The sequence below is a fragment of the Aptenodytes forsteri genome, unplaced genomic scaffold (genome assembly GCF_000699145.1).
Source record: "Aptenodytes forsteri isolate BGI_AS27 unplaced genomic scaffold, ASM69914v1 Scaffold418, whole genome shotgun sequence".
In the NCBI taxonomy this organism is placed as follows: Eukaryota; Metazoa; Chordata; class Aves; order Sphenisciformes; family Spheniscidae; genus Aptenodytes; species Aptenodytes forsteri.
The window spans coordinates 279,784-304,535 of record NW_008795245.1 but is presented as its reverse complement, the minus strand read 5'-3'; the positions used below and the strand labels follow the sequence as shown (position 1 = coordinate 304,535).

Here is a 24,752-nt window from a genome sequence, read left to right as displayed (position 1 = left end):
TAAACCCCTTGCCCTATCAAAAGCATTACCAAAATGCTGTGGCAGTATTTCCTCACTGATTTCCTAAGTGAACAGTTTAAATACTTACTGTAAATCAGGAAAGATTCTCTGAAATTAATGGGTCATTGTTAGATTACACAGGATAGGGAATTAATTCCCAAGTTTGCAGTTATATATTTAAAATAGAAATGCAGGTTTTGACTGTATGTGCCAAGTACTGTTTCAAAAACAGATCTGCAATAATCACAGACTTTTTTTGGTAAAACAAAGCTGAGTGACCATTTTAGCTCATTTGCATATGCTCAAACATTAGAACTTTCTTACACAAAGAAATACAAAGGGCATAATAGAATGACAATTTTAAAAAATTAAAGTCACCTTATAATTCTATGATAATGACATACATTTCTCCTTATCTGTTAAACCGCAAATCCTGGCACTATTCACATTAAGAATCGTCACTACATAACTATACTAAATTTCTCTACAATGCAATTATGTCTCATCTGTGTTGAACTCTTCCTCATTGTCACATTCTAACCTGAATGAAAATATATAAATCAACCTTTCACTTCAAATTCATCTTTGTTTTTAAAGTGCCATTCATCTTGTTATTAAGGGCTAAATCCTTCTTCCCAGCTAGTAATCTGATCGGATTATTTGCATGAATAAACTAAATGATATTTCAGACAACTGTATGTCAGGGCATCTCAGCTCAGAGTCCCAAAGATTTTCACTGAAACTGTGTCATTAGTGTGTCAGGAAATCAGAATATTTCTCCCTAACTCAGCCTTAATGACAACAAGCATAAAAAATGTAAGGTAAAGTATTGGTTTAGAAATACAAAGACTTCCTAGAACTTTACATCTTTACATTTTTCTGTTTTAAAAAGAGAAATCATTCACTCCCCTTTAGCAGGTAGACACACTGTGTGTTTTTCTGATTTGCAAACAGTGTATAATTCACAGCATGACCAGGGGATTTGTGGATGGTTAGGCAAGAGCCAACTTCTGAACTTTTGAAGACATAAGCTGACTTGCCTACTTGCACCGTAAGAGAGAACCCCCGAAGCTGTACTTGCCAACCCCACTTTCGCGTTCAGTTCAAAATCCTGCAGATTGAACTGGGCTCCTATCCCAGGCACTGGTGTTGGGTTCGTCTGTTTCCAGGCAAAGAAGCCAATATTGCACAAAAAACCAAGACGATTTTGTCACCCTACTGCACTGCAGGGTCTTTTAAGCACCAGTCACTGCAAGAAGGGGACTGGGGAAACATCTATGGGTGGCTGGTACTGCTGCTCCCTCTGCCATATGGCTCAGGGTCCTTCCATTTTTCTGTCATGAATGATGAAGCTGTTTTCACAATTTAATGATGCAACAAGGGATTTGGATGGGGGTTTTGGTTGATAAAAGGGGGCCTCAGATGTGTGACAAAAATTAATAATGTATCCAAGCCCTTATTATACTAGATTAGATGGCGGGAGGTCGGCTTTTACATATTAATGCTTCATGAAGGGTTTATAATAGGATTTAGTATGAAGGGCACACAGACACACATCCCCCTCCTCCCTTGTACACATATGAATGAAAATAACCTGGTTTATCACGTTTTAAAAAAGCCAAATAAAGCTGCTACACTACGGCTTCTGGCCACAGACTATTATTAAAGAGGATCGGTTTTAAGCGGTTCTCTCATGAAGCACATTCAACCTAAGACTGGCACTTGGGAATAAGTGTTCCTCTCTAATGTCAAAGGTAGCTTATTCGATCTGTTTTGCTGGGCAGCTGAGTTCATCAACCACTCTAATATTCATGGCATAATCCCAGCTTTGTTAGCCCTATGCCACCTTATGCAAATTAAAGGCCCGATTCAGAGAAAACCACTACATTCTGTCTATCATTTATGAAGCCATAAACTGTCAGGGTGAGCATTTCACAGGAATATGTCTACAGTAGAGGGGTCAACAGAGTCATCAGGAAATTAGCCTATACCAGAGAAAAGTCAGAATGATGATATGTGTCGCAGAATAGCTAAACAGTGTCTCCCCATACTGGGTTCATTTTCACTTAGTCCATTTCAAATACATAAACATAAATAGACGTTGTCCCAAGAAGGGTAATCAGCATGATTACAGACTGAAAAGACAACTAGAGTAAGAGAAATATTATCAGGAGTATTTAGGTTACAAAGGAGATGAACAAATGACATGACAGGTACATACTTAATAAACATCAGTATAGGTAATGTACATATTCCAAATGAGTGGCTACTCGCAGTTCACAGTCAAGGAGGTAACCACTGATGCACGGGGGAACCGCTGAAAAAATGCAAAAAATTGTCACATTCTATTACCGAGGAAAAAGAATCTTTTCAGAAGTCGGTAAGAGCGCTGTTTATATTTCCATAAATTGGAAGCAAGTAAACCATAGTTCATGGTGCTAAATTTTTAGCTTCCAAGCAACCCTCAAACAAGAACATCATAGGCCAAAATATTATTTTCTGTGTTACTGAGAAGCACCTGTATAACTCTCAGTTGACAAATGTGGACTTTTGGAACTCTTTAGATATAGAATGACAGTGATCCTCAAGACACTAAATGCAGAGAACTACATTTACTCTTGACAAGTTATTTCAGGCCTAAATATAAAAATTTCAGAATTTGGCCCGCTCGTTCAGGTATAACTAACAAGAGTGGGATTATGTCTGAAATTTGGACTTATTTTTGCATCCCATCCTCCATTGATCCAAATCCTTTGAAATCGGTATCTGTAGAAAATTTGCTACACACTTTACATAAAATTATACCAGATGCTTTCAGACCAAGCTGATAAAGAAACTTATTATTTATTGGGATTATATCATCCAGATATGCCAATACTGTCAAATAACTTTGCTCCCAGTTCTCTCCCAGGTCCCGAGCCTCCATAAATCCCTACTGCGTGTACGATACCTCATAACCAGGGTCCCTTTCAGAGGGGAAAAGACTGATCCTCTCTGAAACAAAACCCAGGTATGCTTCTGACATAGTTAATTCCAGGCACTCTATCCAACAGGTAACCTTAATCACCTCTACCTGCTTTGAAACCTCACGGCAATACAATACATACACCAGATTTCATGCAACAAAATGCTGTTTAGGTTGGATGCATAAAAACACTAATGTCACAGTCACTTTGCTCTGAAGGAATCTGCATTTGCTCTGAGCAGTCCAGGTACAATCAGCTGTGACACGTGGCCCGTATGTCAGAAAACTCTCCACAAAGCAGTACAGGTGTAGCCTTTGAGTCCAACATATAGCAGTTGTCCTCCCAACCAGCTCCACACAACATTTTAAAGTTAAAAACACAGATGATTTCTTTGATAAGTGTATTATATATCACTAAATCAACCGAGACAGTTGAATCACAGCCTAAGCCCTGGAACTTGGTAAGGTAATTTGAATAAGATGGTCTCGGTTTGAAACATGATCTAGCAGATTAGATATTTAAAGAGCAAGCCATCCCGAAGCTAATGAGCTAGAAGGAATGAGTCAGAGTTTTATCTAGACATATATGGATATAATGAGTTGTAAAATGAAACTGCAGGTTTGAGAGATTCCCCAGCTGAATTCAAACAGGAGAGAGAGGGTTGGTAGGGTGATCAAATGAATGAAGAATAAAGAAGACGAGGTGAAGAGGGCCTGGCTTGCTTAGCGATGCAAAAGAAAGAGGATAGGATTGCTATTGGGGTAAACTGCAGGGATTAAAACCGCTAAAATGAAACAGCATGGGTACAAGATATCTACTGGATGTAGGAAGTAACAAGCTGGAAAAGCTTCTGAAATAAGTAGGGCAAATGCTAATTACTTCTGAGATGGAACCTGGTCTGCTTATGAAAAGATGATGTAATGCACTTGCTGGTAAGAGCAATGATCAGAATTTAATGACCCAGGAGTCTTTCACATTCAGCATCGATTGCAATGACGCTGTCATCCAACAGTGCCCAAGTTCTTCATAAAATACACACCGACATATCAAAAATAGGGCTGTGAACAGGCAATGGAAGGCACAGCCTGAAAACTATTTAGGGTCTTGGTTTGACCTGTGTGAGTCAGTGGCATTAGTGGGGCTTGGAGAAGGCAGAAGGCTAAAGGGACTTTGTGTTTCTGGTACACATTGACTTAGTCTCGGCATGGCATTTCACTCTGGTGCTTGATCCAGTCCTTGTATGGTCCATTTTGCTAAAAGACTTGTGAATATTTTGGGATTTATTTATCTTCAAAGCTGGCAGATCAAACCACAGCAAATTCAGGTCATCAAATTGTTCATGTTCTGTCTCAAAGTCTTAGATGGCCCTCGTCACACTTGATATGGGTAGAGATACGCTTTGTAAGAAGGGAAGTGTTAACTGGCAGCTAACCCCCTGAAATTTCTATATATTCAGTCACTGCACAACTCAAAGAAAAAAATAAGTTAAAAAGGATGATCACATATTGTCATTGCTAGCAACATTTGCAGAAGGAAGGATTCTGAAAAACTGCTGCATGCCTACAGGCATTCCAGCTAGCTCCTGTCCTGTTTCTCCCTCGACATTATGTTTTACTCAAAAATTTAAGCATTTAATCCAGCATTCAGCCTTGCAGTTCCACTCAGACAAGGAATTCTTTGGGTTGTATAGAAATATAACATAATCAGTTCTATGTTGTGTTGTTGGCCTTTTGCAGGAGGAGGTGTGTCAAAGATGAATGATAGTAGGTAGAGTCAGAGTAAAAGATAATAAATTTTAGAAATCTTGAGCTGACAGAATAGTCTAAAAAGTCACTTTGCGCAATACATATTCAGCTGCTCAGAGCTGCTGCTGCTCTGGGACTCTCCCAAACAAGCACTGTTCAAGAAAGAACACCAAAGGATAGTCAAGACTCAGTTTATTTTTTATAGATGTTTGATAAAATAAGTGCTTGTTCAACATATTTTATGTGTTTTCTGTAAGGAAAAGGAATGGCAATAACCAGCTCACCAACTTGAATCCAAATAAATTTCATTTTTTTAATTACAGAATTTTCATCTCATCTTTAGACTAGGTTGGGAAAACTTTGCAAGGAAAACTCATGTTTTCATTCCTCTTTAGTTTCCACCCTTAACTAACAGAGGACTCTCATCTAAAACTAGAAAAATGTTTTATCTTTGTTTACAAATAAAGTATTTGTTCAATACAGATACTTTACCCAATGAAAATAATGTCCTCTAGAATATGATCAGTATTACTGTAAAATTGTCAAGTGCAGAGATTGTATGTCCCAGAAAAGAACGTGGGCTACATTTGCCATAGGTTCCTGTTTACAGTCAGAATAAACGACCCTATAATATTTTTATTTGATTTATTGTAGCAGTGTGAAATGCTTTCACACACCCCACCCCACCCCAGGATTCCCTAGAAAACTAACAAAATAACCAAACTTTCCTATTCTGTACATAGGTCTTCCATGAAATGATGATCAGTGGCTTTTTGGAGGTGAAAACTATTCAGTTACAGTCCTGAATGAATTTTCTACTGAAGCTGTTGAAAACTTCTTTAGGTTACCATGAAGAGTGATGAGAAACCCTCTATGCCTTCATAGTTCTTAATGTAAATCCATTAAGATATCCACAATCTTGTTTTGTAGTTGTCAGCGACCAACACTTACTATTCCTTAATTATTTTGGATTTTAATGAAATGGCATTCATAATTCATTGATACAGCATATATTTAAGCATCTTAAACCTACAGTATTTTCTCTTTTAAATAAATATAAAAAAATGCTGGTTTGAACAAACAGAATTACTCTTTGATTTTTATTTTTTTAAAGGATAAACTTTAGTTAAGGTACTTCATATGCTTTAGAACAGACATATTATTTGGTTTCCGTAACAGTTTCATTTTCACAAAGTTGGACCATTTATTCAGAGCATAAAGAGACATAGGTAATTGTGGAATTTGTCAATTATTTAAAAAAAAATGACATAAATAGAAATACATGGGATTCAGACAGCTGAAGGATTGACTCCTTCCCATACACATATGAAAGGGATTTTAGCTTTATCAAGTCATTGTAGCAATTTTCACTCCCAGTCATTGGGGTAAAAGGATGCTTCCAACCAGGACCCCTTACTTTCAGATATCATATGCGTAACCCAGTGTGTCACCCATCTGGCATTCAGCATTTGGCATGCATCTGTGCTCCCACTGTTCTCAGCCCAGTTTTTGAGCTGGCACTTCTTCCAACCGAGTAACAATATCTGTAACGCGCTTCCATGCAGAATGCCCATGTAATATGAATTGCCTGGAAAAGGTAGATGAGAATAGTGGGGCTGCACAGATGCAGAGATTAGAAATCCAGAGATGAAAATAAATACATTGCTTTCTCTTTAGTTTGTCCCCAAAGAGAAAAATGAGCCAATTGGCTTGAAACCCAAAAAGATTAATTCCCCCTGCAACCTCATTCCATTCTAAGCATTTTTCCTGAATTGTCAGACTCATTTCCTTCCTCTGCTCCCATCCCAAACGTCTCTTAGTCAAATATGATTTTGCTATTATTACTACTTGTATTACAGGAGGACTAAGTCACAGCTCATGACCTTCATATAATGCCAATGTCAGTAAAACACTGAGGATCGATGTTAGCTTCTGTCTTTTGGGACTGAGTCTACCGAGTCTAGAAATAGAAATAGATAAGCAAAGCATAATTCTTTGTTTCAGGGCTTATTCTGGTCACTTGTGAGGACCATGATTTACCTTTTTTTCCTCTCCTTGACATACTACTACTGTATTTATTCATTTGTCTTCTTCTGTATGTGGTTGTTTTCTTCCATATATAGTTATACAGTTGCTGATTTTGGGTCAGAAAGGAAATTTCCCCCAAGTCTAGGGACTGCTGAAGGCTTGTCAGGGCATTTTAATTCCCTCCTAATGCCAGGGCAGAGAATGATGGCAATGCCATTGGCCTCTCCTGCTCTGTCTCTGTGGCATACTGTAGTTTTCCCAGAGTTTACCTTCAATCTGCTAAAGCTCTTCATTTGTGCCATGGCATTAAAATATGTTTTGTGGGGTTTGGAGTGTGCCCAGCATGAAATGGATGTTCAGGGATACCTCTGAATGAAAATTCGACAGCACAGCTACATGGAATTCCTAGGCTGGGCTCACCCCAAGGGGCACCACGCAGCAAGAGTTGGCTGACTCTGTAAGAGATGTGAACTCTAGTGGTGTTTGTGTTTGAGATATAAAGCCTTCTCCATAAGCCCATGCCTCTATAGAAGGCATGACCGAAGAAATGCACAACAGGGCACAGCAGCTTTAAGACTGTGTATCCCATAAGGGCCACACCTGTCCGGTCAAGATGATACCGGAATATCAAGAGGACAAACAGATACATGTATAAAAAATGCAGTGGGGTGTGGGATAGGAATGAACACTCCCAAACAGTCTGAAAGTCTTATTTTAAACAGGGAACCATGTCTGTCTGAGAATGAACATAATCTGTCTTCAATTGCAATAAATACAACTATGGAACGCCACATACTGTCAGTTTGCCATGGAAACATAAGGATCTTAAAGAAAAACATGGTTTCTAACCCATGTTTGGAGTTGACATTGCAGCAAAATTGAGCAAATGAGAATTGTTTGAGAAACATAAATGAAACTAAAGCGCATAACAGATTATAAAATCACTAGCTTAATAAACATAACAAAAATGTAAGCACAAAAAAAGAACAACACAATTTTGAGGTTTGATGAGTGGGTCAGTAAAATGCCTTAGAAATGCCTTAGGAACAATCAGAATGTTCCATTTCCCAATTAAATATATTAGAATGTGAGCAGCATTCAAATATATTTAGATTTATTGTAGCTGAAAATCATTCTTATTTGACCTAAATTGTAATAAATGTAGTTAGCTGAGATATTTAAAGGAATAAAACAGTAAGTTTGTACAAAACCCAGAACTGTATCACAGTACTCTGTTAGGAAGAAGAATTTAATATTTATGGAGGTGAAATAAATGTAACAAGACCAAAGAGCACAAAGGAGAAATGCTGATTATATTTATGGATGTGCATTGAGAGATGCAAAGCAAATGTAGGAAGGTGTATTTGCTCTTGACTAAGAGTGATAGAGGAAACTGACTCACTAAAAGAGGCATGCACTAAATTCATGGTACTGCTTTTAATATGCATTCAAGAAAAAGGATAAAAAAGCCATTTCTGACAGGAATCATAATTTAACTCTAATTTATTCTACCCTTAAATCCATAGATTTTTTGGGGAAAAATTGATCTGTTTTTGAGAAGGCTGTCCCGATAAAGCATAATTCTGAGAGAGAATTGACTTACAAGTGACATTGTGGAATTAGTTCATTATGTGCTCCTCGATGTAACTAAATATTCACTGGTACTTGTGTGTCTACATACAGGCAAGATTTTCATTTGGAAGATGCATGTCTCTGATCATTCCTTAAATTACATTTTCCTTTCTCTTCTAGAAGGAACAGACTCAAGGAAACAGCTTCTCTTTAATGAACATGAGAACAAAGGCAATTCTGGGAAGCACAGTTTTCAGTTGTGGCAAACAGAAGCTGATTTCAGATACAGAATTGAAAAACTAGAGTAAATTTCCTCGAAGAAACAGTTACATATCATAACAATTTCTCAAATCTCATCCTTAGAAAGAGATGGCATTTTTTAATGTTCTATCTTAGCATGATTTTAACAGGAATAGTGATTTAGAAAGAGTTGCACTGATTCACACTAGCTAAGAATCTGCTCCAGCAAGTCTATGCACAATCACAAATTTGAAACCATATTGCTGCATCAGGCATTTAGCTAAATATCTATTCAGAAAAGAAGCGGGAAAGGCTACAAACCAAACAGTCCTTTCTTCTTGCTTACAAGCAAATAAGGATTTTCTCGACGAACTTTTAGAGCAGTTACAGTCTATTGCTCTTCAAAAATTGCTAACAGGAACATCTAACTTTTAAAAATAATTTGTAAAAATCACAAGCAAAGCTCCTATGAGTCCCAAACTCTTCTCGTTAATAAATAAAGAAAAAAAGCAAATGAAAACTAAGACACCATTGTGGTTTATGTGAACATATGGAGGGTATTAACATGTAAGGAAATGAACTGCGCGTACTTTTGGAGTAGAAACATACACATAAAGAAATTAAGAGTAAAGACAGAATTCAGGCCAAAATAGTTCACACAGTACAACACAAACACATGCACCAGTCAGTTCCAGTAAATGTATTGAACATGGTGCCAAACAAAGCCAGAAATGTGCTGCACAGCCAGCTAGATCTTGTTTAACACGAGATGGGGATCACAGGGAACACAATGAGGAGACCAGATTTAGAGCTATTTAACAAAGCTTCCTTACCATGCCAAGAAGCTTTTTTTCTGCTGCCCTTTAATATTTGTCAAATAGAAGTGGAGTATACTCAGTTTGCTATTTAAAGACTCGTATCAGGCTGTAATTCTAAATAGAGAATGTGAAACATAGATGTCTTTGGGAAGAATTTTCGTCTTGAAACTTATCGCTGCTTCCTGCTTCTTTAGCCCAGGGTCTGTTTCTCACTAACTTATGGCACTGTACCAATTTCCGAAGAACACATGCTAAGGTTAAAGGTTTCTGTCAAATCAGTTCCACATCAGATACCGTGATGTCATATGTTAAGACATCTCCAGGATTTATCTTAGCATTACATAGTTTTGCATAAAGAAAGAGGCCAGTCATTGCTACTGGCTTCATCCCTTTGCATGAGGTGAGGGATGAGGGGGGGGGGGGGGGGAAGGATTATTTCCACAATAAATGAATGAATGAACATGAAAAAATGATATAATAATGCTGGAGAAAAGGCTTCCTCCTACAAGGGGCAGATATTAATTGAATCAAATTAAAATTCAGTCAAAGCAGTGGAATTTTGAAAATGAATCATCGCTTCACACATTTATTTAGACCTTGTAATGTGCCTTATTTGAAGTAATTCCTAGGATGCTATTGGAGTCAAAATCAGCAATATTCAATGAGTAGCCTCTGAAAAACCAGCAGAAAGAACGCTCTGTTTTCTATGGATATGTGTTTCCAGATTAACTCTTGTGTCTAAGAAAATCCCAGCTCTGTTTGAAATTCTTGCTGCTGCTTTGGCATTTATAAAAGTGTATTCTCTTCTGCTTTATAAGTAGTAAATGCATGGTGCCCCTTTCTTACAATTAAAGTACTAATAAGAATCTCTCTTTTACTTGGCCACCTGTTTTCTTAAGCCATTTAGAGAACTAATTTCTAATTTCTGTAGGGGATGGTGAATTCAATCAGATTTGGTTGAAACAGATGTGAAAATTAAAGGAAAGAGTGGGGATTTATAGGGAGAGTAAGAGCTATACCTGTGATTGCATAAGATGAATTTCCTTAGGAAATTACGCTAAATAGATGTATACGTCCATGTTTGGTCTGGGTCTTATCAGGCAGGTTATTACACTAGATGGAAGCAGACACTAATCCAGTCCAGCAGTTAGTATATTCCCTACATAAAGAACATATGTTTAAATATGTCTATATTGATATGTGAGCATATGTGGAATAAGTCTATTGGAACAACACTGAAGTTACTTGCTTTCTTTTTTTTTCCCCGACCTTTGCAGAGTATTTGGTGCTGCTATACTGCTGACATCCTCCCTCAACATGTTAATACCATCTGCAGCCAGGGTGCACTATGGGTGTGTCATCTTTGTTAGGATCTTGCAGGGCCTTGTAGAGGTATGGAAAAATATGTTATAAAATAACCAGTAAATGTGATAGAAGCTTGTTAGCTTTTAATTAGCAATTGTAACTCTTCAGGGGAAAATAAAAATTGCTTTCAGTTTATTACTGATTTTTGGTGCAGTGGATTTCAATGTATGAATTACAGCTATCTGACTTCCCTTCACCTATAAAATTACACAGCAAAGTTTTCCCTTGCTGAGAAGCCAGTGAGATATGTATTTAATACTGAAGTTTCACTGAAATCCTGTACTGCATAGGGTTTATACTGGTGTTATTCTCAAGAGTTATTTTCTGTCCAGCCTCACAGATTAAATCTATAACACAGAATTATTCTATCACAGGCCCTGACCATGCTCTTGTTGGTATGAATGAGAGATTTACCGTGATTTAAGAGAGAAAAAAATTGAGCCTGCCTTCTAAATTTATTTGGTTTTTTGTGTCTTTACTGAAAAATAGATTTTTAAGCCTGTGATCACTGGTTCTTTGTTCCTCAGGGCTACACACTTCTGTAAATCTATAACACAGAATTATTCTATCACAGGCCCTGACCATGCTCTTGTTGGTATGAATGAGAGATTTACCGTGATTTAAGAGAGAAAAAAATTGAGCCTGCCTTCTAAATTTATTTGGTTTTTTGTGTCTTTACTGAAAAATAGATTTTTAAGCCTGTGATCACTGGTTCTTTGTTCCTCAGGGCTACACACTTCTGTTGCATGAGCTGATTTTAAATCATGTGCTTTATTGTATAAAAAGACTCCAAAAGAGGGTGCAGAATGTGCCTGAAAGTTAGGGAACCTTCAATCAAGTTCTTAAAGTATACATGTGTAAATATGGATCCATTCCTTTGCCAAAAGTTATTAATTTTTTTCTACTTCTTGCATAGGAAACAAAACATTAAATTAAGAGAAAAGTTACTCTATATAACTATGCATACATCATAATTCTTAAGCATGAATTTTGTGAAAAATTAATGTATATTTCATATTAAATTTTCTAAAATGTCAACACTGCAAGACGCTGTGATTTCTGTGTAGTCTTCCTATCATTAAGCTAAAGGCTGGTTTTGAAGAGAAACCTAAATATAGATGGTTTAAAATCAAACCAACTAATATCAGCCAATTATTTGTTTTAAGTGCTCTAGAAGTTTCATTAAAGACAAAGGTAGTGAAAAACTTCTCCCTTAACATTGTATTTTTAAGCTCTTATTGATCTTATTTTCTAGTTTTAGAGCAGTGGAACAGTAATCTGTATTTCCTAAATTATACTTTAAATGTTAGATCAAAAAACGTTAGAAGGCCACCAAAGCTGAGGGTTGGAGAAATGAGCCCAGCGTTAGAAAGACTCCAGAAAACATTCCAGTGTTTTCATCTTTCCTTTGACTCTGGTACTTGTGCATTAAGATTTTTTTCTTTTTAATTCTTTGCAGTTCTTTCCTGGAAGGGGGACGGGGAGCAAAAGGAAATAATTATGTTTTATATCTGTTTCATAAGGCCTCTTTAATGGTTTGGAGTGATATACAAAAGCCATTTCAGCTTTAATAGAAATTGAAGTTTTTCTATGGCTGTGCTCAGACTTCACTATAGAAATGCAAAGCGTTCTCAACTTCTTGTTTGTAGCAATTAAAAAAGAATAAATCATGCAAAGACAATGAACTGAGTGATTGATCAGCATTAGCTAACTTGTGGCACACCCATTCCCCAGGGGGTCACCTACCCTGCCTGCCATGGTATTTGGAGCAAGTGGGCCCCCCCATTAGAAAGAAGTAGGTTAGCAACCACTTCCTTTTGTGGTAAGTAACTTTCTATTTTATGTCTTTCTTTCATTTGAAATGTAAAAGTATTTTGAGACTGAATTTTTCTCCCTTTTCATCCACACGTGTCTTGTTTTGTAGGTTCCTATGCAGGAGCTGTTATTGCAATGCCTTTAGCTGGAATTCTAGTGCAATATACAGGGTGGTCTTCTGTGTTCTATGTGTATGGTATGCATTTTTGCTCATCTCACTCCAATATTGTATGACCTTACTCTACCCTTTCTAAAAATGTAAAAGCTACAATTAAGAGGCCAGAAAAAAAGAGAAGTGGGTCTGTAAAGCTAAAAATACAGTCTAGAGAAAAGGACAATGAAAGAACAGAATTTAAAGGAGAGAGTAGGAAAGCAACATTGTTAAATAAGAAGAGAAGCTAGTTCATGGTGAAACCTTCATCACTTCCAGTACAAGTAGTGCAAACTGCTATGCAGATCGATAGAATCTCAGATCATGTAATGTCTCACTTTCATTTATAAAACTGTAAGTTTAGAGTACCTGCCCTGACTAAGATGCCCTGATTTTTAACTGAAGACCAACATAACTTCATTCACACTAGTTGTGCTACCTTAACTTACACTGATGGAAAAAAAATGTCCCAAAGGAGTTCATTCTGCAGTGTAAAATTGATGTGAATTAGGGGGAAACCTTAGAGAAATTTAATAAATTACTCAGGAAGTGCATTGCTATGTTGAAAACAATCCTACAATCTTGTATTTTGCAGGTAAAAAATTTAGGGCAGTAATCAGCAACAGTGGCTTAAAGCAGAATGGAACTTCATTTACAGTCTGGTGAAATGAAATAGAAGCTGTTTCATTGCATTGCATTGTACAAATTGATGTGGAAACCTTAGAGAAATTTAATAAATTACTCAGGAAGTGCATTGCTATGTTGAAAACAATCCTACAATCTTGTATTTTGCAGGTAAAAAATTTAGGGCAGTAATCAGCAACAGTGGCTTAAAGCAGAATGGAACTTCATTTACAGTCTGGTGAAATGAAATAGAAGCTGTTTCATTGCATTGCATTGTACAAATTGATGATAAAATAACAGTGAATATTCACTTACAGTGAAATAATTCTGTAAATGAAACAAAGAAGACTTCACTGTGGTCCAGCTCTGCATGTGTTTTGCACAAATATTGTTTGCAGGATCTGACTGTCTGTTAGAATGACTCAGTAGAAGAGCAGTAACAACAATTGCCATTTAAATTTGTTACAATCGTTCACAGATTTTTTTCCTTGTTTGCTGCTTTACTGTGCATCTTTTTAAAGTCTTTCTTTCCATTCCAAAGGGAGCTTTGGTATAGTCTGGTACATGTTTTGGCTTTTGGTTTCATATGAGAGTCCTGCAAAACATCCTACGATCACAGATGAAGAAAGGAGATACATAGAAGAAAGCATTGGAGAGAGTGCCAACCTCCTAGGTGCAATGGAAGTAAGAATACTACTCATACACTTGTTTCCTATGAGATAGTAATAAAACCCCAAAACCCCAAATAGAAACAACAAAAAAAATCAAACATCCTTCTTCTTTAAGACAGAAAAGCATGTTTCAAACAACTGAATTTTTTTGGGGGTGGGGAGATCTGAAATCTGCTGATGGATTTCTGAGTGGATATTTCTTTTGCATGAAGAGGATCATAGAATCACAGAATAGTTTGGGTTGGAAGGGACCTTTAAGGGTCATATAGTCCAAACCCCCTGCAGTGAGCAGGGACATCTTCAACTAGATCAGGGTGCTCAGAGCCCCGTCCAACCTGACCTTGAATGTTTCCAGGGATGGGGCATCTGCCACCTCTCCGGGCAATCTGTTTCACCACCCTCGTTGTAAAAAATTTCTTCCTTATATCTAGTTTGAATCTACCCTCTACCCTTTAAGTACTGAAAGGCTGCAATAAGGTCTCCAGTTCTTCTAGCAGATCACTCATGGAATTTATGCCTCTTTTTCTAGTCCAAAGTATAAAAAAAACCCCTACAGCTACATTTGAAATTGCAGCTTTATTGACACTTTCATAGTACCTTGAGTTCAAGTGGTTAATTTCCTTCCTATATAATCCCTCCTGGAACTCTTCCTAAAAGTACACTGGAGGAAAAGCACTACTCAGTGTCTCTTGAGGTCCTCAGAACATCAGAAAAAAAGCAAATCCTGACTATTCTATGTTTCATTTGCAAGAAAGACTGTAAGTTGCAACAGAGCATGCTAGGAGAGCCATAGGAACATTCCCCATTATCATGGTAACTTTGCTGGAAACACGCTGTCAGGCCTGTCATAATCTGACTCAGTTTTGTACTGGGTTAGTTCTCAAGAGTTCCTAAAAAACCAGCTATGAATTCAGAGAATTTTCTAGCCAGCCACTTAATAATCCTATCATGCTAAATAATAATTTTCTTATTTCTCTATTGAAAACCTTAAAAGAAACTATCACCATGCTTATGAACTCAAGAAAGTAAAAAGATTTTGGTTCTTAAGCCTCACTTCATCTGCTCAAATTTTTATACCACCCATTCCCAGTAGACCCTCGCTACCACTCTTCATTATGTTTTCTAATTGGTCAGAATATTGGTTCTTGATTGAACTCAGGAATAAACTGTTTTTCTCTTAGTAAAAAACCTTTGATTGAGATTAAATAGGGAACTGGAAATATTACAGAGTCATTTCTTTGATAGCTGACATTTTTAGGTGTTTTGAGGGAGTGTCTGGGTTGATATCCAATAGCATTCAGCAGCGTTCATGGTTTCTTGTACCTATAAATGCTTTTGAAAATCTGACATGAAATGAGATAATTCAAAGGATGTCCATATAGTTCTAACTTGGGCTGGATAATTTCTGTCTATTTTTTATTGTTGCTTTTTAATTAAACATTTTTTGGAAGTGATTAGTTTGTATCATTCAGTTGCTTCTAAAATATTTAGGCTGAAATTTTTCCCATAGTATCAAGTTAGCTTTTCTGGCTGGCTCCACATTAATTAAGTCATACTTAATCCTTAGCTCTCACTTACGTGTAATTTAATAGGTATACAAGGTATTGCATCTATCCATCTATGGGCTGTTTTTCTTTGAAGAAAAGCCAGTATTTAAATCAACAGTAGACTAAATTCAGCCTGAAACCTTGCTGAAGCGATTTTCAAACACTCATCTGGGTCTGGATCCCGTACTTGGATCAACACAGATGGGCAGAACACTAGGCTCATGGAGAGGTGCTGGGACTCAGCAGGATTGCAGTTCTGTCCATCTGTCTTTTTTTTATTTATTATGCAATTCATTTTAAAAGTACAAGAAAATAAACAAAAAAATACATTGACCAAGCAGTTTCAGCTGAGGTTAGATAAAAAAATTATTCAGAATGCTGGGATTAAGATTTAAATGTTAAAATACATCCTTAAAATAAATCTGGATGAAATTGTGTACTTACAGTGTAAAATCTGACTGTTGCCTTAGATACAGCAACATTGTCTTGTAAAGTCATATTATTATTTTGGACTTAGTGTGTTCATATTTACACGATTGAGATAATGGCACTTGTACATAAGTGTTATGATACAGCTAGGTATCACTGAGTTTCTCCACTTGTGCATTTTGTAGTAATTTTTACTTGCTTATGTTTTAAATTAAATCTTGATCATCCAAATGTTGATGCATGTACTTTATGATAATTGAAGTCACTGGAATTCAGATACATGAAGCGGTGCATATATGAGCTTGTTGGAGTATAGGTAAAAATAACAGATAGGAAAAGGGAAGATAGACAGTTGATAATGATCAAATGGTGATTGGATCCCCCTTTCTATGTTTCAGAAATACAAAACTCCATGGAGAAAATTTTTTACATCTATGCCAGTCTATGCAATAATTGTTGCAAACTTCTGTAGAAGCTGGACTTTTTACTTGCTGCTTATTAGTCAGCCTGCTTACTTTGAGGAAGTGTTTGGATTTGAAATAAGCAAGGTATGTAAAAATAATATAAAGCTTTTATCTTAGCTAAGTAAATATCAGAGTTACGTTTGTGTTATTTATTAGGAGGAGGAAAGAAAAGTGTTCTGTGTCTTTATCATGGGTTTACAAGTCTTAAATCTTATCCCTCCCAGTTAGCGTTCCCTTGACCAGCACATCTAAGTGAAGTAACAACAATGACAAAGGAAGGTGAAGGCGGGATGAGATTTAGTGATGATTTACTTGGGGCCATATTGCAAAAAGACCTTCAGTTAAGTGCTTGAAACCAGATCATGCATGGTATTAGAAAGGTATCGAGACAAGCATTACACTTCTGTCCCTGACACCCCAGGGGATGCAGGATCCCACTGAAGCTGTAAAGAAAACTTTGACAAGTGGTTCCATTTTTCCAGGTGCATTTTACAAAGCAGGACAACCTAGTTTTAGGAAGGATAGTACAATTTATCAACTTTCTATATCCCCCTTTAATGTGGTGAGAACTGTTCCCCCTTTTTCACTTAGGAAGCGAAAGAGATGGTGGCAAAATATGAGAAATAGGGATGATCTAAGGCTCCGCATAATTCATATGAATTTTGGATCAGACCTGTAATGTAAATATGGATACATGCAAACAAGCCTTCAGAGTGTATAGGAAGCTTTCAACTAATACAGATTTCCTTCTTGTGAAAGTGACAGGGGCTTGTGCTTTTGGGAGACCTGTATTCTTTTGATATTGTTCCATGAGGTATTGGCACCCTAAATTGTGGTGGAAGTGACAATTAGATGAGTAGCTTCCAAAGTGTTGCCGTATTATGGAGTATTGTCGAAATTACATAATGCCACCTTGCATTTAAAGATGGGCTTCCGTCTTTAGCTGGAGCTATTTTAAGAAGCTTTGCTGTGCTTGAAACATCATCTGTTATGCATGCAATAAGAATGGTCATATCCTATAGAATTAAACTGATCATTTTGTTCTAGAAGACTTTTCTTAGAGTGTATTCAAAGAAATGCAGAGCTTTGTAAACGATGACAGCAAAGTCAGTTCTCACCTGCTGTGGATATGGATGCTGATAAATGAATAGTTATTATTTAGTCAGGAACACCTCAAAGCAGTAACTGCAATACCATAGTTACCTCATAGTTAATGTCTGGCTTATTGGGATAAACATCTATTAACATGAAGCTAGCTGTCACAACATAGTTGTCACATATATAAACTGCAGTGAAATACACAATTTCACAACTTTAATTGAAGAGCAGAGAAAATTGTTTTCTTTTTGTTCTCATGGAGTCAGTCTGCTCTGGACGCTGATGTAACTCAAGTCAGACATCAGGCCAGCTGATACACTGTTCAGACAGGAATTATGCAAAAACCCCTGTGCTTAAGCACTTTTTCAGATATACACAATAAACAGAATTCCCTATCAGAACAAAATGCCATGCGTACTAAACCAAACTATCTGCAAGGCAGTTATGTTGACAGGAGATAGCAGGTGGCAGTTCGTGCCATGCTCACAGATACCCTATCCTGTTTTGAAGGAATGGTCTTCAAATATATTATTATATCTTGGAACAGTCATCACAAAATTACTATGTCTTACTTTGCTAGTATGTATAGCACTTTGAATGTTGTCGATGGATATTTAGTATGTTATCTTTCACTACGTATGGAGTTTCTCAGACATATCTTTTGCCCACGTGAAATTTGAAGCTTGAGGGATGGTCAGAAATCAAAGGCAAATGGCCGCTATGCATGTGAGGATGTAATCCACAGGGAATCTGTCTAGACATGTTGGGTTTGCTGGGCAATGCTACGCCAAACACATCACCAATAACAATGTAGCAATTCAGTTCAACATATCTGATCATAAATTTTCTGAAAAGAAAGGGCAGAGGGGCTGTAAGTCAGGGGAAAAAAGCCATTAGCTTAAATATAAACTGTGAAAACAATCTATAAACAAAAAGTGTCACGGCATCAGAGGTTCTTAAAAACTTGGGCTGTCCTTCATAAAATACAATGACAACTTAAGATCACCAGTTTTGTTCATTTAATAAACCAAGTTAAAATTTTTAGTTTTAGCACATAGCCTGAAATTGAAGGGAAACAATTCGTTGCTGAATGCTTCAGAAAATGAAGAATCGATGTTTTCTTACAGTTTATACTCTGCTAATTCTAATGATCATTTTAGGTGGGTATCTTATCTGCTGTGCCGCATTTAGTGATGACAATTATTGTTCCTATTGGGGGACAAATTGCAGACTTTTTAAGAAGCAGGCAGATTCTTTCAACCACTACTGTGAGAAAGATAATGAACTGTGGAGGTAAGTAAGTTAAAATTTTTAGTTTTAGCACATAGCCTGAAATTGAAGGGAAACAATTCGTTGCTGAATGCTTCAGAAAATGAAGAATCGATGTTTTCTTACAGTTTATACTCTGCTAATTCTAATGATCATTTTAGGTGGGTATCTTATGCCGCATGCCGCATTTAGTGATGACAATTATTGTTCCTATTGGGGGACAGCCTTTTTAAGAAGCAGGCAGATTCTTTCAACCACTACTGTGAGAAAGATAAGAACTGTGGAAGGTAAGTCTTCCTATTTTATTAAAAAGCTTCTTGTACAGGTTCAATGTCCATATAGTATGCTGTATACAGTAAACAAACAAACTGTGCAGTTTTATGTACTTATGAATCAATACTTTGTGCATTTTTTGTGTATTACAGATGTCTTCCTATTTTATTAAGAAGCTTCTTGTACAGGTTCAATGTCCATATAGTATGCTGTATACAGTAAACAAACAAACTGTGCAGTTTTATGTACTTATGAATCAATACTTTGTGCATTTTTTGTGTATTACAGATGTGGTTACTAAATAAAAGTAAACACGATTGTTCCTGTTCCCAGTTTCAATATAGATGTTTGGTATTTGAAAAAGCATTCAGACTGTTAAAGAAACAGATGGGCTTTTTGGGGGTAATTTGCCTACCCTTAGCTACTTACTGAATCTGAGCTCTTCATCTAAACACCCTCTGCACTAAGAGAGCCCAGACAACTACCTGAGATTACATATCTGACTTCCAAGAGGTTAAAGTCACATGAGCTGAATCCTGGCTGTGTGTCGCAGTTTAACCTCAGTGGGCAACTGAGCACCACCCAGCTGCTCGCTCACTCCCCCCCCGGTGGGATGGGGGAGAGAACTGGAAGAGTAAAAGTGAGAAAACTCGTGGGTTGAGATAAAAACAGTTTAATAATTGAAATAAAATAAAATCCTAATAATAATAATCGGTAGAGCATGGGAAGCTGAAAACTTCTTGGCTAGTGGAAGCACTGCTCAGCAACAAAACCATCGGTGTGTTATCAACATTATTCTCATCCTAAATCCAAAACACAGCACTGTACCATGCCAGGAAGTGCCCCCTCCCAGCTTCTTGTGCACCTCCAGCCTTCTCAGTCGGTAGAGCATGGGAAGCTGAAAAGTCCTTGACTAGTGTAAGCACTGCTCAGCAACAACTAAACCATCGGTGTGTTATCAACATTATTCTCATCCTAAATCCAAAACACAGCACTGTACCAGCTGCCAGGAAGAAAATTAACTCTATCCCAGCCGAAACCAGGACACTGTGATAAGGGTTGTAAAATTCATAGGCAGGTTAAGCGTATATTTCCATTAGGGTTGGCTGGAATGACCTGACCAAATCACAAGTATTTCTTTTCATCTTAAAACTGACAGGAAGTAACAATAAATTAGCATCCGAAGAATAAAATAAGGATTATGTGAGATAGCAAGAACATGTGTTTTTTAGGGATGAAAGAAATACCTGATTATATTCCACTCTGAGGTAATATTTTGCTGCTGTCTTCCCATGAAATATTACCATATCCTAAGGCCTGCAATATTTGAGAGGGAATTAAATCTGATGCCTGGTTTTCTTTATGATTTCCCCAGGTTTTGGTATGGAAGCAACTCTTCTTCTCGTGGTGGGATATTCTCACAGTAAAGGAGTGGCTATCTCATTCTTAGTGCTTGCTGTAGGCTTTAGTGGATTCGCCATATCTGGTAAGATTATATTAGTGTTATTAGTAAATTATTTTATCTTAAGAGATAGAATATCTCATTGGGTTTTTATTCATTGACAGTAATTTAAACAATCCTCAGAATTCCAAATGACATGATTTCTGATCATTACAAAGGAAAGTACAATCAGTACCACATCTTCTATATTAGATTATTTTTGTTGAAATGCTTCTATCTTTTCCATATTCATTGCAGCAAATTAGACTTTCTTTTCAGTAAGGTGTTAATGTACACCATAGATTTTTCTTGAAATCAAACACATATTTAAACAATCCTCAGAATTCCAAATGACATGATTTCTGATCATTACAAAGGAAAGTACAATCAGTACCACATCTTCTATATTAGATTATTTTTGTTGAAATGCTTCTATCTTTTCCATATTCATTGCAGCAAATTAGACTTTCTTTTCAGTAAGGTGTTAATGTACACCATAGATTTTTCTTGAAATCAAACATACAACACAAATGGACTGATATTATACAATGATACCTAAATTTACACGTCTTTGTTTAAATATAGGCTTTTTACTATTTTTTCCCACTGTATATTAGTTAATGCTTTGTTAGTGTTGCATTTTTTTATTACTTTGGGACCTAATTACTAGCAATTTTTTTCTGATTTAAAGTTCAGCTCTTCCCCTTTCCTGCTGATATATATAACCCCTTTGCCTTTGCCTCTCCCAAACACAAGTCACCTGGCCTTCCCTTGTTTTCCCACTGTGATCTTCGCATCCTCTCCCATGCTGGTTCCTTATGTCTAAAACAGGCTCTCTTTTCTTTTGTGCCAAACATCTAAACTCTCCTTAATCAAATCTGTCCTTAATCCCACGTATTCTGCAAGGTATTATACCTGTTTTGTACAACTTGAAAAGTGTATTGCACTTTCTCTAACAGTTATCCATATCATACTGCCTGCCTTTTCCCTTTTATTATCTTTCTGTATCCAAAGATTTGGTTTCTGTTTTCACTTACTTAAGTGCTTATTTTGGGGACAATGAGTTCTGTCACTTCAGAGAAGCATGTGTTTTTTCTAAGATTATTTAAATAGCTACTGCATAAATTTGAACAGAATTAAGCTGCTGGAAATGCAAAAGAACAAAGAAATATTTATAAAAATAATTCATAAATCATTTATACATACTGTCTTTTTACTTCCTTCATTTTACCACTCAAGAACAGAAGGGAACTCCCTTCTGCTGGTCTGTGTGACAAAAAGAAAAATGTGGGCAATAGGAGAGGAAAGTGGTACCAGCTGGAAGAAGAAATGATGTGTTATTGACAGCATGAAATGGTCATGAATGACACTACGAAAATATAAACTTTCTCCCTGCCTAAATATCTTCTGGGTTCTCTACTCCACACAGTCACTACTGGGATTTTTCTAAAACCTGCAATTTTGGGAAGAAAATACATTTGGTATCCTTTTATAATATATTTTTAAAAGAAAATGAAAACCCAGAGTCTCTCTAGGAATATTTAACCATTATAAGCCTTTTAGAGAAAAAGAAATGTTATTAAACAGCCCAAATATGTCATAGTAAAATTGTCAAGTGATAGCCTTACTTTTCAGAACTGAAGTAATGCTCTGCTTTTGGTATGAATGTTTGCTGACCTTTGTATTGCAGGATTCAATGTCAACCATTTAGACATTGCCCCGAGGTATGCCAGCATCTTAATGGGGATTTCTAATGGAGTCGGGACCTTGTCTGGAATGGTTTGCCCTATAATTGTCGGAGCAATGACAAAGAACAAGGTAAACGGCAATACGGTTTTCAAATCTTCCAGTTTAATACCATTGGTTTCAAGAAAAAGACCTTTCCATAGCACAACTTGCCAGAATATCCATATTAGAGTCTGGGACCTCTAGGGGATAGCATCCGGGAACTTGTAAATTTGAAGCATGCTTCACTATATGTTCACTAGGTCAATCCTTTTGTAGGCTAATGAATAGTGATTGTTCAAAGGAAGAAATAATTAGAAACTGGACACTTAAATGTTCTAGTTGTGCTGACTGTCACTGCCTGAATCCCTAATTTAAATCTTTCCGCTCAGAAGAGTTAGATAAGTCTACACACTACTCTGATTTAGCAAATTTCTTCTTTACAGACACGTGAAGAGTGGCAGTATGTCTTCCTCATTGCTGCTTTAGTTCATTATGGAGGTGTTATATTCTATGGCATATTTGCTTCAGGAGAGAAACAACCCTGGGCAGACCCTGAACAGACAAGTGAAGAGAAATGTGGCTTTATTCATGAAGATGAACTTGCTGAAGAGACAGGGGACATTACTCAGAATTATGTAAATTATGGTACCACCAAGTCTTATGGTGCTACAACCCAGGTCAACGGTGGCTGGCCTAATGGTTGGGAGAAAAAAGAGGAATTTGTACAAGAGGAAGTACAAGACTCATACAACTACAAGGAAGGAGATTATTCATAACAAACCTAAATATTGGGTATATTTTGTAGTGTTTGTGATTAAATTCATTGTGATTGTTTGCACACAGAAATAAAATGTGGTATAAACATGTAAACACATATCAAACAGGAAGGTCTTACTGTAAAAAAAATCCATTAAAGTGCAATCTGTATGAGTTGTGACATGTCATCACTTTCATTAGGTTATATTCGTTCTATAAACATTAGAGTTTTAAGGGTTTACTGGTCAAAACTATAGAGGCAATTAGATACTTACAGTATACAAGAGCTAAAACTCGTAACTAAGGATTAAAGCACAACTAAGCAACCAAGTTGGCACATCTAATGCTCTTTTTAGAAAGCCAAAATTACTTGATCATTAAAAATGCACTTATATATTTGTTACACTGTATTGAAAGAGATTGTGTTAAATACACACGTTTACTCAGTGCAATGTAAGAATTGTGTGTTTAGTCTAAGACAAGAGTTTTCTTAAAGAAGAAAGGTTGAGTCCTAGGCATTTACAGAGGATTGATCCAGTTCCTTCAATGGTAATTGTATCAAGCCCAAAGAACAAATAAGGCATAGTGGATGTTTATCGTGATTACATGCTGCAGGCTACTCTGTGATGAATAAAGGAATTATTTAGGAGTTTTATACTGAATGTTTGGGCACAAATTCTTATTTCTATTCTTTACAGAATCTTATGAAATTATAGGCATTATCATGTTCTTCCCTGCATTTATCAACTAATAAAAAAACAATACATAATGCTAAGCCTGACTTTTCATGCAGACTGTCAAATCCCTTTATCAGAAAACAAGCTTTATTATTCTTTTCTTTACAGTATACTCCAACTTTGTACTGGTGTCTTTAGAGAGAGAGAAAAAAACAATATAACCTAGAAAAAGATATAGTCTTTTACAAAATTCCAAAGAGAAATTTACTATGAGCAAGTAGCCCTATGAAAAAGGATGTATTTGTTTTGCAGAATATTTTGAAGCCAATAGAAAAAACAGAGAATAATTTAACCCTTATTCTTCCCTTAATAGCTTTCATATTTTTACACATCGTGCCACAGTTGTATACATAGATATGTTTATTGAAGATACTGTAATTATAGAAAATGTTGCTATTTTAGAAATCCCTGAAATAAAAAATGTATTTGTCTTTCGATTAAACCTAATAATAATGGACACTGAATATGAGTAACATATAAACTCACAATAAACCAAAGTGGCAAATAACTAGTGTTGGGTTGAAAGAAGCCAACAAGCATCACGCTTGTCTTTTTAGCATAACTCAACAGTGACTGCAACATTAGTGTACCAAGCAATAAGTGCAATGCATTATGAAGTGCATAATCTTCTAGACTATATATTAACCTTCATTTAGCTTGTTGTATATATTTGGGGTTGTTGGGATTAAAACCAAACTGAACCAAACTGAAGTTAGCAACACCAGACCACTTCTTAATACTCTAAAATGACAACAATGATCCATTTCTTAATTCAATCAAATGATTATTATTGTATGTAATAATCCATTCTGGATTCTTGGTCTGTTCATTGTATTGTGCTAGTGATTGGAAACCCTGCTACCGCAATATACAACTTGAGGATTGTTTCTTCTCCTTTTTTTTAATGCAAATCATACCTTGACCTTAAGAAAAAAATATTTTGCTTTGTGCCTCAAAGTGATGTAAAATGTGACCATAGCTTTTGCTGTGTTTAATGAAAAAGATGTGGACTGTG

The 24,752-nt window shown here is 36.4% G+C and overlaps 1 protein-coding gene across 1 annotated transcript in view; it reads left to right on the top strand.

The window, feature by feature from the left end:
- SLC17A6 (solute carrier family 17 member 6) overlaps nucleotides 1–23,045 on the top strand; it is a 34,058-nt gene extending 11,013 nt beyond the window's left edge. Inside the window, exons 4-12 of the mRNA XM_009278765.2 lie at nucleotides 10,647–10,761; nucleotides 12,469–12,556; nucleotides 12,659–12,745; nucleotides 13,866–14,008; nucleotides 16,370–16,519; nucleotides 18,694–18,826; nucleotides 20,451–20,561; nucleotides 22,207–22,334; nucleotides 22,688–23,045. Of these exons, the coding sequence (XP_009277040.1) occupies nucleotides 10,647–10,761; nucleotides 12,469–12,556; nucleotides 12,659–12,745; nucleotides 13,866–14,008; nucleotides 16,370–16,519; nucleotides 18,694–18,826; nucleotides 20,451–20,561; nucleotides 22,207–22,334; nucleotides 22,688–23,020 (1,288 nt within the window). The 3' untranslated portion in view covers nucleotides 23,021–23,045. The remainder of the gene's footprint in view (nucleotides 1–10,646; nucleotides 10,762–12,468; nucleotides 12,557–12,658; nucleotides 12,746–13,865; nucleotides 14,009–16,369; nucleotides 16,520–18,693; nucleotides 18,827–20,450; nucleotides 20,562–22,206; nucleotides 22,335–22,687) is intronic.
- Nucleotides 23,046–24,752: the final 1,707 nt, after the last annotated feature.